Source organism: Apaloderma vittatum, unplaced genomic scaffold, assembly GCF_000703405.1.
Source record: "Apaloderma vittatum isolate BGI_N311 unplaced genomic scaffold, ASM70340v1 scaffold38445, whole genome shotgun sequence".
Taxonomy (NCBI): Eukaryota; Metazoa; Chordata; class Aves; order Trogoniformes; family Trogonidae; genus Apaloderma; species Apaloderma vittatum.
Genome location: NW_009717258.1, coordinates 4,112 through 18,799, shown reverse-complemented (window position 1 = coordinate 18,799; position 14,688 = coordinate 4,112). Strand labels below are relative to the sequence as shown.

General features: G+C 37.9%; 1 protein-coding gene across 1 annotated transcript in view; it reads right to left on the bottom strand.

The window, feature by feature from the left end:
* LOC104269287 (ras-related protein Rab-10-like) overlaps positions 1-12,810 on the bottom strand; it is a gene marked incomplete at both ends in the record, with an annotated part of 29,666 nt that extends 16,856 nt beyond the window's left edge. Inside the window, 3 exons of the mRNA XM_009869818.1 lie at positions 3,136-3,225; positions 11,584-11,722; positions 12,750-12,810. Of these exons, the coding sequence (XP_009868120.1) occupies positions 3,136-3,225; positions 11,584-11,722; positions 12,750-12,810 (290 nt within the window). The remainder of the gene's footprint in view (positions 1-3,135; positions 3,226-11,583; positions 11,723-12,749) is intronic.
* Positions 12,811-14,688: the final 1,878 nt, after the last annotated feature.

Sequence of the window (14,688 nt, the reverse complement as noted above, 5' to 3'; positions counted from 1 at the left end):
TGCATAGCTTTTTAAGGTCCTGAACTTTTTCTAATTTATACAGTTAAATACATTGAGAAAAACAGTTGCTTCGTTGCCTCCCAAGGGAGAGGGCCAAGTATCTGCCAGAGAAACATATTGGGAGAATCTGTTTATTCCCTTTGCAGTGGATCTCTTCTCAGTACACATCTGGAGAAGACGATCCTAGGCAAAGAAAATGGCCTACTGCTTATATTGTACAGAAAATCCTATAATTACTGACCACTTAATGATTTACTTAGAACACTCTCCATTAGGATAAAAAGCCTAGTGTTGGCAGTTACGTTAACTTTCAGTGGTCCTAGAAGTAACAGATCAATGCTTTATAAATATTCCAGAATCAGGCATGAAGGTACAAAAATTGAACTTAAAAGTTTTGGTCAAAATATAATAAAGACTCTAATAAAGGTAGAATAAAAAGTGAAAAAAATGGTTTCTTTTCCAAAATACTGTACGAAAACGTGATTTTGAAAATGAAAACGTGATTTTGAAAATAAAAACGAGATCTGGACTGTTTCTTAAGACAGACTGCTTTATAAGGGATTCTGAAACTCCACCTGACTGCTATGAAGCATTCTCGGTACTGCTGCAACTTGTTACGTAAAGCTAAGATCATCTGACTAGTGGCAAATGTTGTGCCAAACAGCGATATGTAATGGTTTGTAAAGAAAACCACAGGCAATAAAAATACTGGGCTAATAAAGTGGAGAACACTGGTTTGCAGTTTATAAAGCACACAGAATCTACTATTAAATATTACTTTTCTCTTTCTTGTGCCATGTGTGTTTCCTAGAGGCTACCTATGGACACACACCATTTTAATCATGGAATCACAGAAATCATCTGGAAAGATCAGCCCACTCAGGGACTACAGCCCCTCCGTATGGGGTCAGCCATTACTTTGCCTACCTGAGTGTTAAAATCCACCAACAATGAAGATTATAGAATCTTTATGGGACCCTCTTCCATGGCTCTATCACCTTCCTTGTGCAACTGGTTCTCCTTATCACCAACCAGCCTGAACCTCCCAAGCCAGGACTTGCTTCTGCTGCCCCTTGCTTTATTGTCAGTCTCTACTGAGAAGAGTCTATTTCTGTCACTGCTCTAACTACGCTTCAATTGCTGTAGACCAATGACTGCTCCTTTGCCTCCTCTTTATGCATCTCCCTCAGTTCTCCTCACGGATTACTGGTACTAGACCCCAATCACCTTTAGAGCCGTCTGCTGGACCCTCTTCATTTGTATTGTACCTGTTAAATCAGCTTTGAAGTCAGGCACGTGAAGACAGCAAAAGCAAAAAAGGAAGAATATTTTACTTAGCTCTTTCTGTTAGAAAATTGATAGCAGAAACCCAGCCACATTCTTTCAAGGTATACGAACTCCACCATGTTTATTTATTTTTCAGAGAAAAAGAAAATGTTATTGGAGGGCAGGAGGAATGGAGGAGCTCAAGAAACTTGAGTTCAAGCTTTTCCCAAAATTAATAAAAAGCTATTAATAGAAGAAAATACTTCATATTGCTAAAATTAAATATTTCTGAGTGACCCACACTATATAATTACAGAAGAAAACAAACAAAAATAATTTCTCAGCATTAAGTTAGTCTATAAAGTGCTCATACTCACAGGGAAATATGTAAGCATGAATTATTCTGAACTATAATATTGATTATTATAAAATAATATATTATAAAATAATACATTATTATTTTCCTCTCTTAATAAGGTTATTTTCTTCTTTGGATTGAGAGGACAATTATTAGCTCTTTCTCTGCTAATGGGATCTTTCTCCAGTTGGTTTATTCAGATTCTTTAGTGTCTGTAAATCAGTAGTAGTATAACTGAAGAGTTGCCTTGCCTCAAAACACAGGAGAAATCTAGAAAGCTGACTAACTGGTGAAGAAGTAATCATTCATTTCTGAAAGGAATCTTTCATTAAAAGGAATTTTGATTGCATAGTTAAGTACACAGAAGTCAGAAAATGTCACAGTTAATGCTATATGCAAAACCCTACTACTGCCCTCTTGTGCACATGCATCCAGTGACTCCTCAGATTTCTGACTGCACTCTTGGAGTGCATGTGTATTTTTCAGCAAGTCTTATTCCTTGTACTCAGGTATAGTACATTAACATTGGAAGTGTCTCACATAAGAACAATGACCTTCCAGAAGTTTTTATTCGTAAGGCTGTTGAAAAGGTGATGCTATTTTTAAAAATTCTCTAATCTGGGATTATATAATTGGCAAGAAATTATCAGCGATCTTTTCTTTAAGCACGACATCCTGCCTGACTCACTATGCCTGAAAGCAGAACAGAAGGGCTCATTCCAAGTCCCAGAAAACAGATGCATGCAGTTTGGAGTTGCAAAATTTACTGGTATAAAGGACACACTCTCTTGTGACATTTAGTCACTACCACAATTTCTTCTGCCATAGCACGGCTCCTTGGATGTCCTCACTGGTTCTCAGGTAGCGTAATCTGCCATTGCTTTTAGGACAGCAGTCCCCACCCGACATCAGTTCCTCCCCTACACATGGTCAGCAGCTATAAACTACCCTGCAGTCCCATTTGAAAAGCACATACACGGTTAGAAGTAGGGGAGCTGGATGTTCCCTAAATGTGTATGTCCAGTATTATTTAGGGTCATTCATAGACAATGCAGATCACAGTGCACAGGCTGCCAGAATAGTTCTTTATGGTCAGGCTGCAGCAAAAAAACCCACTGATGGGTGGTAAGAGAAAAACTATGCAGAATGTATTATGCATGACATTTTAGTATTATACATTAGAAGAGCACTCTGAAAATGCAGACTCTAAAATATTTTTAGTTTTTATTCAAAAATATAAGATTTCTATTTTAACATCTAAAACTTTTAAAGTACATTTTAACCTTAAAAATAAAAATCTGTGTTCTAAAGAGATTAGCTAGGGGTTACTTTATGTATTTCTGCTCACATGTTAAAAAACCCCGTAACATTCCAAAAGTCCATCACTGTTCTTCTAGAGTAATTCCTAGCAGAATTTCTGGAATTCACAATCTTTTTATCATTTTCATTCTAACAGCTCACAGTCACATACTAAGATACTGAGGAGAAGCCAAAGAAAGTACCAATGATACCTTTTCTCCTTTCTGTTTTGGAACTACACGTTCTGACTCCTTATCACACTTGTTGCCCAACAGTATTATGTCCACTTCATCACCCGCTTTCTAAAAGAGAAGCAGCATTAATAAGTGTCAAGTAAGAAAAAAGCAAACAACAAAAGCCCTTCACCGTCAGGTCACACTAGCCTTCAACACTTTATTTCCTTGAAAATAAAGGCTAAATTCTGTCCTGATCTTTTCATCCGTGTAAATATTTTCCATCAGTTACTGGGACTCAGAGGAGAGCAGCAAGATTGCAAAGAGCTGAGAAGTGCAGGGTGCAATTTGCAACCCCATTCGTGAGATATAAAGTATATGGTGCATGGGCACCATCTTCTGATGAGTGCTCCATCTCGAGGCTTTAAAGTGACTGGAAATGCCCCAAATTCACAGACGCTGCCCTCCCTAAAGTAACAGGCTCATGGATTAGCACATTAGTCTGGTCTACACCCAGCACTCACAAGTAAAAAGGAAGGAATTTGCTGCACCTGAAAGAGCACCTGTCTGTGCTTCACTTTTACACACAGGCAGTAAAATTACTATCGAAGTGTTCCAACTCAACATAAAAGTTTGATTATTCCAAGACGCTTGGAAGAAGGCAATAGATTTTTAATGAAGTAAAACTTTAAAACCTCATTGATTTCAAAAGAAAGACCTAGCTTTTTGACCTTGTCTCCATCCTTCGTTCCACTAATCCAGTTACGTACATCATGACTGTGAAACGCACTGGGTGCTTTAAATCAGTGTTATTTTAAGGTAAGCCATGGTAACGATAAATGACTGGAATAATGACAAGGAAAGAGGAAGAAGGCTCTGCAACAGAATGTGGAATTTGAAAACTGACATTCATTGTGGAAATCATAGTATTTAAAACCAATTTTGATGCTTCAGTGGAGGAACCCAGGGCCTTAATCTACAGACAATTAAAGCTAACGTGGTCTTACCCCGTGGCTTATATTCTGAAAGTACACACTCACGCAGCTTCTCTGATGACTCAGAAAGCCTGGTCTCAGGCTGCAGTTCTCTCTACAAGGACGTTGATGAAATATCTGATGTCTGTCAAAGTCTTAATCTTTATAACTTTGCCATAAGACAAAACTAGGCACAGTCGTCTTCCCCAGAGCTCACGCACACACACACAGACACATATCCCTCCGTACAGAGAAATGCAAAGAAAAAACTATTTTCATTAAAGGATGAGAGAACCATTATTTTTAGTCTATTTGCACTTCTACAACTAAGTTGCCTTATTTGAAGAGTTCAGCAGTAGGCACAAATTATTACTAAGGAACACTATTTCATTTTTTTTTTTAAATCCACTCTCATTTTAGAGTCAGCTAATCTCATTTTATACCCACAGCTGATGTTCGAGATAATGTAGTATTAAAATGAAGTAAGCTCATCATAAGAGTACAAAGTACAGGCCTAAAATAATGAATCAATCTAACCTGGATTAATAGACCAAAATGCTGGCTGTTTCAGAATGCACTGAAGCTTTACTCATTAAGGTCAATGGTTCTCCTACATAAAATTGCATACATCAGTCCCTAAAATAGGGTAAACAGACAATTTAATCTCATCACATAACCAACTTGTAAAGACTGTATGTAGGTGAGGGTTTTACAACTGACATTCCACTCTGAAGTAAAAGGTCAAAGGGAAATACTAGCACATTTTCTGTACAACACCATCAAATCCATCCTGTGAATGCATTTCTGTACAAACAGCACAATTTTTACAGTAGGAGTGTTCTTTCTAAACAGCTTCAAACAGTTACAAAATTTAAAGGAGGTCAGAGATACAAGGCCACTAAGCATTTATTTCGGCAAATAACTATTATTTCTACATCAATATAATGTAATAACATATTTTCACTTTGACTAGGTCCTCCACCAAAACACTGCAAGTACTTTTTAAAAAGATAGTATCTTGCAGGTTTTTTTTCTTTTAGAAAACTAAAGAATATATACCAAATGTTGTCCATTTCAAATTTTGAAGCCTGATTATAGAGAGGAAATCTTGAAAAAAAATTAAGTCAATATGACTAGGCAGAAGCTTGACCATGTGCTCAGTTGGCATAAAAACTGCCGAGGTACACTGATTTGAATTGGACAAAAATATGGCTCTTCAGTGCTTCCAAAAGCTCACTGTGTATTTTCATCGTCTTTTATTTATAGCTCAGGAATAAGCTTTCCAAATGCAAAATCTATAGCTAAAAAGAGGATAGTTATTTTACAGTTGTTAAGATGCTATTATGCAAGTCAGCACTGACTAAGCTAATAGAGTCCGGAAACATGTTTTTTCCCCACATGATGGAAAAATACTATTAAAAATTCAATCAATTTCATCAAGGCAAAAAAAAATTCTGAGAAGTAGAAAAAAAAATAAAAGAAGTGCTTCATTTTGATTTCTCAAAAATACATCCAGATTTTTGGTTCTCTCTCTTCAGCTTTTCTTCTGGTTTTAACATTTCAAAGTTCCCTTTTACTGAAATTTAAAACCACTCTGAACTTGGAAAAAAAACCTAGCCTATTTTTTGTTTTAAATGTCCAAAAAGGAAGTATCAGCACTACATTACTCTCTAAAAATTGGAAGTCAAGACTGACCCAAGTTTGTTGGTTTTGGTGGGTTTTTTTTGGAAGAGTGTGGAGTCATCAGGTTTTGGCAAAAGGCTTTTCTCCCACCAGAGTGGAGGCAGAAGCCAGGCTGCCGGGATCACTGGTGGCAGGAGGGAGCAGAACCAGAGCCTCAAGTGCTGCCAGGGACTGGACTCGCATGCTGAGATACCACAGTGCACCTTGGAGGCCCGCTGTGATAGAAGCCATCCATCCACACCCTGAACTAATTACAGCACGGCTCAACTTTCACCCAGCCTGTGCAGCCAGCCAGGTAAACATCCAACTCCTTGACTGTGGGGCTATTAATAGAAATTGAGAATGCAGAAGGGAAAATATCCTGTGTATCCCTTTTGTATGTAATTCTTTTTTTTTCTGCACTTGTTCCCATTTTTCAGGGAAAGCTACTTTGCAGAAGTGCTGTGAATTTACGTGTCAACAGTAGCACAAACACCTTTATCAAGGGGGCCTACAAGAAGGCTGGGAAAGGACTTTCTACAAAGGCCTGTAGTGATAGGACAAGGGGTAATGGGTGGAAGCTGGATGAGTGTAGATTTAGACTAGATATAAGGAAGAAGCTCTTTACCCTGAGGGTGGGGAGGCACTGGAACAGGCTGCCCAGGGAGGCTGCAGATGCTCCATCCCTGGAAGTGTTAAAGACCAGGCTGGATGGAGCCTTGAGCAACCTGATCTAGTGGGAGATGTCCCTGCTATGGCAGGGGGGTTGGAACTAGATGATCTTTGAGGTCCCTTCCAACCCAAATCATTCTATAATCAAAAGAGAATTAAATCACATTTGTACTTAACAGGTTATTGGAAGAAACTACCCCTTCACTTTTGAAATGTTGCGCACAGATCCTGCCGCAAATGGCTGGCCTCAACCTCCCCTGCGGCAAATTGTGAGATTACCAAAGCTCATCCACACTCCTTGTTTTATAAAAGCTGTCTATCCAGAATCACCACCTTGTCTCTCCACCACATTCCCAGAGCACAGTTGTGCAGGGCTGCGTGACTTTGATACTCATTGATTACAGCTGGAAAAGGGAATAGAAGTTTGTTCGCAGGCCAAAACAGTGTAATCAAGAAACCGAACCTGATAAATACACCGTGGCAATGCTTAATTAGTTTGTACTTGAGGAACAAATGTAGCATTAATACAATTTTTCAGATTTGAAGGGGAGACAGAAATGGTCACCCAGCAAGATGAAGACAGAGCTGGAGAAGGCTGTAAAGCTGGGACTTTTTTCCTCCTGCTTGCCAGGCAATGACACTAGAATCCAATCTCTTGTACTAAGGAAGAATAATAATCTCTTGTACTAAGGAAGAATAATTTGTTAGGTATACACTGTCTCCAGTGTCCTCAGTGTCACATTATTATTTCTATACCTGTTCATCTTTCTGTATTTCTCTAAGTGCCACATGATGAACTTGGTTACAAATACCTAGTTTCCAGGACTTCAGTGGAACTGTGCAATTGGCACAATTTGTCTATTAGCAAACTGAGAGATAAACCAATTTAGCAGAGTGACAAGAATAAGAATTTCCAGTTCTAATCTGTCATAACAACAAACCCATCTATGAACTGGAACAATTCAGAAGTAAAACTAATCTACATTTGTAAAGCAGATTGCTGTCGTACTTTAGGTATGATGAAGAAGCTGAACTGCAGTCTGGGTTCTCAACTGTCAGATGCATCTAACGCCCAGTACCAGGAGAGGGCACCACAGAAAAATGGCAGTAACCAAACACATCTGCACATTCATATCCTGGCTGAGGATCCACTTATTTCAGACAGCACAAACAGAAAGCTAATACGTTCCAAGAACACTACATTATGTCACCAAGACTTGCTACCACATGACAAAACTAATCAATCTTCCCCATGCAGAAAATTCTAGCAGAAAATTCCCAGGAGATAATCATTAGGAACTGGTAATGCCACATCAGGAGACTAGCACAAGGAAAACCAGTCCAATACGTCTATAAGAAAACTAGGGCCTATAATCGATGTCAGAAGTTTTTGGCAATTCAGGTGTCGTGTGTGAATCACAGCGTGATTTAGGCCAGCAAGGACTTCTGGAAGTCATCTGGTCTAACCCCCGTTCAAAGAAGGGCCAACTTCAGTCAGGTCGCTCAAGACCCTCTTGTATCGAGTTTAAAGTATCTCCAGATCCATTCTGGGCACCTGCTTGAGCATTTGATCTATTTTGAGGAACTTTTTGTCCATATGTTGGTTGGAATCCTGTTCAAAACATCCTGGAAAGCAGTTTTCTGCAAGTGGATTTGGTGCATGGTTACTTGTACTTAATTTTTAAAGGCCAAATAGAATCAGCTGTTTAAAACATTTGCATACAACAGCTAAAAGCCATGTCAGCAGACAAGAGGAACATTTAAAAAACTGGACACTGCCCACAACCCTACGAATAAAGAATGGTTTCAGATTCTAAAGTAATTTTCCTGCAGCTATCATACACCTAATGAGTGCATTACAAATCCAATATACCTGTACTGGATTTGCCAATAATGTTATAAGATATTAATCTGTGAGTATGTTTTTCTACTAAGTCCTTTAAGTACAGTCTTGTTACTTAGTTTCCTCTAAATACAAATTTTGCACAACACAGATATGGCAGCATATTTGTGTCTTGAACTTCCTTTAATAGGAAAATTGCTATATTCTACACTTAAAATAATTGAAGCACCATGAAAACTGTAATAGCACTGATTGGCCAGCTTTTACAAAATAAATGGAGTTTTTACAAATGTTAAATTGCTTAGATTGTTATTTTCAGCTGTTGTAAAAATAGCTTGACACAGTGAACGGATTTTTTAAAAACTTTGTTTAAAATCTCTGTGTGCAAAGAATTAAAAATGAGAGTGTAATGTGATAACTAATTGTCTCCAAAAATCCTGTCTGATTAGCTCACTTGCAAGCTTTACATACCTATTAGACTGGTGTTTAATGAAACCTGTATCTGCTTCCCTTCTTAAATTTTACTTAATTATTCCACGCTTGCATATTTTAAAGGGCACTGTAGCTACAGCCTTTGATACTGGGAATTTGTGGAGAATTAAATACTGGTTTGCATTCATAGACCAAAGCAAACACAGGGAATGTCACCAACCTCCAGTAAGTAATTAATTTTCATGAAATGCCCTGTGTTTTAACAGTTATTGCTTTAAAAAAACTTCTTGTGAAATGAATGGCCCCATATATTTTCACCAAGACATTTCAGAAATTGATATCCCACTAGGACTAAATTAAATTTTTTACTATTATCTAGCTCTATTACAAGACTCGCTAATTGCTAGTTTTGAGACTGGTACAATCAATCATGCAATTTACATTCCCAGAAATTATTTTAAATTGAGTATTTTTCTGTTCTTAACGTTTTAAACTAACAAAGTACCCTCAGGGGTTAAGATTAAACAACCTAAATATTAGTAGCCTGAATACGTTTACATGAAAGCTTTTAAGTTTCAGGACTAGAAAGCAGGCTTGTGCAGGTGTGATCTCCTCACTGACTTAAGTGGATCTAAGCCTGCCTGTGGCTACAAGAGCTAGTCTCATCCTGCGTGGGGCAAAAGGAGCTAGTCTCCCCCTCCCCCCCCCCCCAGCCATACTGTCCTAACATTTCTTTGTGTTTATGGTGCTGCATTGTAGCCCACTGAATCAATCACCCTGTTGATCTAATTAAAGATGACAGGATAAAATAACCCCTTTGGAGGCAGCATGAAGACAGATCAGTATTTTATATATAAATTTATATGCCCAGATAGATAAATACACACACAGGCATATAAATGTAAATGGATATATATGGATAATCTACATTTTCAGCTAACAATAAACCTACTATCATACTGTGTGATGAGTTAAAACCCAGTCATAAATAATAAATAAATAATAAATAAATAAATAATAAAACCTAGTTATAAAACTGTACAACCAGTGGTGTATCTAGCTGTGATTTCTGTTCTTTTGTTGGTTTGCCCAACATGAGAAGGGCATACACTTTTCTTAGCAAAGTAATAAAGCACATGTGTTAGTCTGAAGTATGTGCAGACAAGCCAGTAAGAATATTATAACATCAAATCTCCTTTGTAACACATTACTGAAATTAGACTCTGTTGCTACTAAGACTTTTAAGATGGCTCTAAGGTCAAGCATAATTACATACTAGGTCTCCATAACATGTTCTTAACACCGAGGTAATGTAATGTTTTGCCAAGAGCATAAGGTATCTTATGTATATATTATCGGATATTAATTTGTCCGTATACTGAAGCTGTGAAGAGAGAAAAGGACACTTTCGATGGTTTTATTTTGAGCCTGCTTTCCCAAGGTGAACTCTTGCATCCATCATATCATACTCCTACCAATTCACAGAGTATTACAAAAACTGCCTGAATGTTTACTTGATTTTAATCAACAAAGAGCATTACCTTGCTTGGATTCTTACACAAACATACTAACTTGCACAAGCATGCCAACTACAAACTTTCATGGTACTGCTTAGGGTGATCTCATTGCTCTCTGCAGCTTCTCGAGCAGGAGATATGGAGAGGGAGCTGCTGATCTCTCCTCACTGGCCTTCAGTGTTAGAACATGTGGGAATGGTTCAAAGTTGGACCAGGGGAGGTTCAAACTGGAAATTAGGCAATATTTCTTTACAAAGACGGTGGTCAAGCACTGGAACAGGCTTCCTAGAGAGGCTGTCAATGCCCCAAGCCTGTCAGTGTTTAAGAGGCATTCGGACAACGCCTTTAATAATATACTTTAACTTTTGGTCAGCCCTGATATGGTCAGGCAGCTGGACTAGATCACTGTAGGTCCTTTCTAGCTTTTCCTACTCTAAAACTGACCTGTCTCTACCTAACAGAGAATACATCAAGAGAGACCCAGCAATCAAGACTCAGGGTACAGGGTTACATGCAGCTGAACCATTTGATGTCTAAGGGCTTGCTTGCTCCCTCCTCACATTGTTCCCATACGTTCTTTTGGTTTCACTACTCCTGCCTGTTTACATTGCACCAACTCCAGTTAACTGTCAGACCTTTTTATGAACCTCTTAAACTCACCGATGGAGCAGAAAACCATCCAACTGTTTTGCTGTGTTAGCTTTCCACCACGTTAGAAAGCCAGGACAAACCTCAGAAGGCTCCCCATCTGGCAGCCACATGCTGTAGAATCTCTTCCTGTGTCACAGAGAGCCATGTGTTTCTGACTGCGGTACCACAACCAGCTGAGCTAACCAAACAGCTCACTGCCACCAAAAAGGGGTTCTCCTTTTCCTCCCCCTCAGTTCCTCCCTCTTGAAAACATCCTCTTGAAGGGAATATCCAAAGACAAAGAGGATGTTTAATTTCATTTGTTTCACTTGATCCTTGGGATGAGGTAACTACACTAAAGCAATGAAATCAGGCAAGGGAAATCACTGGCTGCAATATAAAATTTTGACATGGAAGCCAATTAAAATCCTGAAATGAGCTCATGGAGATTGGCTTGTGCATAGCCACAAAAAACAGCACCATAATCAACATGAACAAAACTGAATTGGAAGCTGTTTTAAATGTACTTCAGAAAACACCCTTGTGGGATTACCCTGGATCACCTACACTGTATTCCAGTTTCAGATAACAGTAATCCTACTATCATACTGTCTGTGGAGTTAAACGTAAGAAACTCTGATTAGAAACATACAGGCCAAGAAACAAGAATAAATCTGATGCAGTCGTTTAAAACATTAACTGCAGTAGCTCCTTAGGTACCTTCATTAAGAAATCAGCCACTGTTAGACACATTTACCTCATGTATGTCTTTCATCCAGCCTGCTATACTTCGAAAACTGTCCAGATTTGTGATGTCATATACAAGAACAAAGCCTTGTGCACCACGGAAATAGCTAGTACAAAGTGTATGGAATTGTTCCTGGCCAGCAGTATCCCTGAAAGAAATGGTAACAAATCACACAAACAAATAAACAAACAAACAAACGATGATCAAACTGCAGAAATCCTAAGAAAAATTACTTTATTTTAAGGAGTATTGCCCAAATTTTGCATGGTGTACCTTAATACGAAAGGAATGAGAAAAAGTAAGTGTAAAAGAAAATCTGGGTGCCAGATACAGCAGTGAAAGAAATAGACTGGAAATTTATCCAAAATAATACAGCCCTACTAGAGAAGCTAAATCAGTGGTTGAAGTCTGAATGTAACTTCAAGCTCACCATTGCTTCTTTATATACATAAATCATCAAGATCAGTACAACTAAGGTGATAAAAAAATACGTGTAGTACAATCACTGCAGGAGTCAGATGACATCTCGTATTAAGACAAGCCCTTTGTAAACTGTGACACAGACAGTAAGCTGGTTTAGATGATGCGTTTAGGGGAAAAGCCATACAATATAGGGATGCAGAGATTCCTATACATAGCGATGCCTTAAGAAACCTGTAAACAAGCCTCCAAGACTTTAGTATTAGAACTTGATATGGAATAACTGCAGATATAATACTAGTCAGATGATTCATGTACAGAGTTACTTCTTGGGAAGTTAAATACTGGTAAACAGAGATAACCTTCAGTACTGGATGCCTGGAGAGGTGACTGTCACTAGACCTATATAGCCTTTAGAACAAAACCAAATAACAGAGCGCAGATTCCTGAAGCTTCACCTTACTAGATTTCCCTCAGTGACCCTTTCCAACATATACAATTAAATATACTTAATATGCATCACAGATCTGCACTGTTTGTATGCTTTATTGTTAAAGCAACCTAGCAACAACACTCTTTTTAACTTACATTAGTGTCTGCAAAAAAATACACCCAGCTAGGCCAAATTCAAATTATAAAATGACCTAATAGGAACAACTGCACTTTGGGAAGACATGAAATTAAAAGCAGATGAGATTTTTCATGCTGTAATGTAATTTAGCTGGTTCCCATTTGTGACATAAATTAAAACTTACCATATTTGAAGTTTCACTCTTGTATCATTAAATGTTACTGGTTTTACTTTAAAATCAATACCTAGAAGACAGAAGAAAATCTGTAACGTTTCTCATAACAACATAGATCCCCTCTGAAGATTGTTTCTTAGCTCTAGTTATCATGCAGTTTTGAACAAAAAGTGAAAAGGAACTATAGCACACAAAGAGTATCAAGCCAGCCTAAAGAACTACGTGCCAATACATCACACAAATAAAACACAAAGCAATGCCACGGAGGGGCAGGTCAAAGCAAAGATGCATATACTCCAAAACTACATGTAGGTCTTTCCATGAACAGGCAAGTGACACGACAGCAGCTTCATGGCCTAAGCCACAACAACACTCGGCAAATACATCGGAGATATCAGTTGTTTCCAGTTTCATCACAACATGGGGAGGCGGAAATGCTTACAAAGCTGTTACATGTGCAACACCATTTTTCTGGCCTTTTTTTAGGGATTTGAAAGTATCTAGGCTTACATGAACAGGAATTGGCTGTACTAGTTAAATGCAAGGACAAGCCTACGCTGGATTTCACTCAAGACAAAGAGAATTGTCTCTACAGCCTTAATTCCTGTTTATCCCAGATCCAGAGTGCCAATGCTAAAATCAAGCATCAGCACTTGGAATCAGTGCAGAATGTTTTCTCTACATACACTACAGATCTTTCCTCAAAAATGCCTTCAGCATAATTTATAGCATTTTCCTTTACTAAACTATCAAATTAGCACTCCAAATGTGGTAGATGGTACCTGGATTTATGGGATATTGAAGCTCCAATCTTAATATTAGAATCTGCCAGCTATCAGCTGCTGTTTTAGAGTGATGCCTTTCCTCACAGATAACCATGTTTCTTCCTCAATTAGTTTATTGCTGAAATTTGAAATTCTGTTTGATAAGTGCTCTGTTCTTTCTTTTCCTCTATTTTCGTCAATTACATTAAATAAAGGTAAGGTGACGTCGTGATAGCTGGCCATACTGTACGGTCAAAATTCCATAAGGTCAAAATATGGCTACTTAACATGACTTCCGAGTGCATTTTCATCAGTAGTAATGTCATCTGAAAGAACTAAACAGACTGAAGAAGCACAAGAATTTTAAGTGAACACCATTGTGCGGATTTCTGTAAGAACCTTTCTGCCAAATTACTTTATCAGAGGAAAGCATCAATGGCAGTAAACCAAAATCACAGCAGAGGAAACGGTCCCTTCATTTTTGCTGGTGGACGTATCATGCACAAAACTTTTGACAAGTACACTCCCACATGCATGATTCCAATGTTATTAACATTTTTGTGTGCCTGTGATAAAAGAGTTTAGGTGGATTTTTAAAATTATTATGATAATCATGTCCTTCACTTGATGAATTTTTATTGAAGCTCCAATGGAAAGGAAAGATGAAATAATATAATTGGAATCTGTAATTAATATTAGACAAAGCTTCCTTGATGGAATTAATAATGTCAGAGAGAAATGCAATTTAAGTCAAATTTGCTCATGTAAGGTGAAATTCCAACGTGATGGAAAACATTTGCTCCTGAAATTCACATAATTTTGGTTAACTATCTGTATCACTTTCTACAATTGATATTAGAGCACTTGAAAGGGACAGAGTAGGCACTGGGAGGCTGGAATGTCACTTTCAAATGGTGCATTGGGATTACAGCAAAAAATTATAATCCAGCAAGGGATTCCCAGACCTATAGGAAACAATTCTTAGTTGACATACATTTTACTAATAAATTGCTACAAGCATTTTTTAATTATTTATAAAAAGGGAAGCAGAGTGCTGAATCAGACTAAAACTTAATCTAAATTAAAATAAGGCTTATTGACTTCTTAAGTCAACTTCAAAATTTATTGACCTAAAAGGTCAATGAATGTTAGTGAAAAACAGAAGTCAATATGTTCTGCATGCA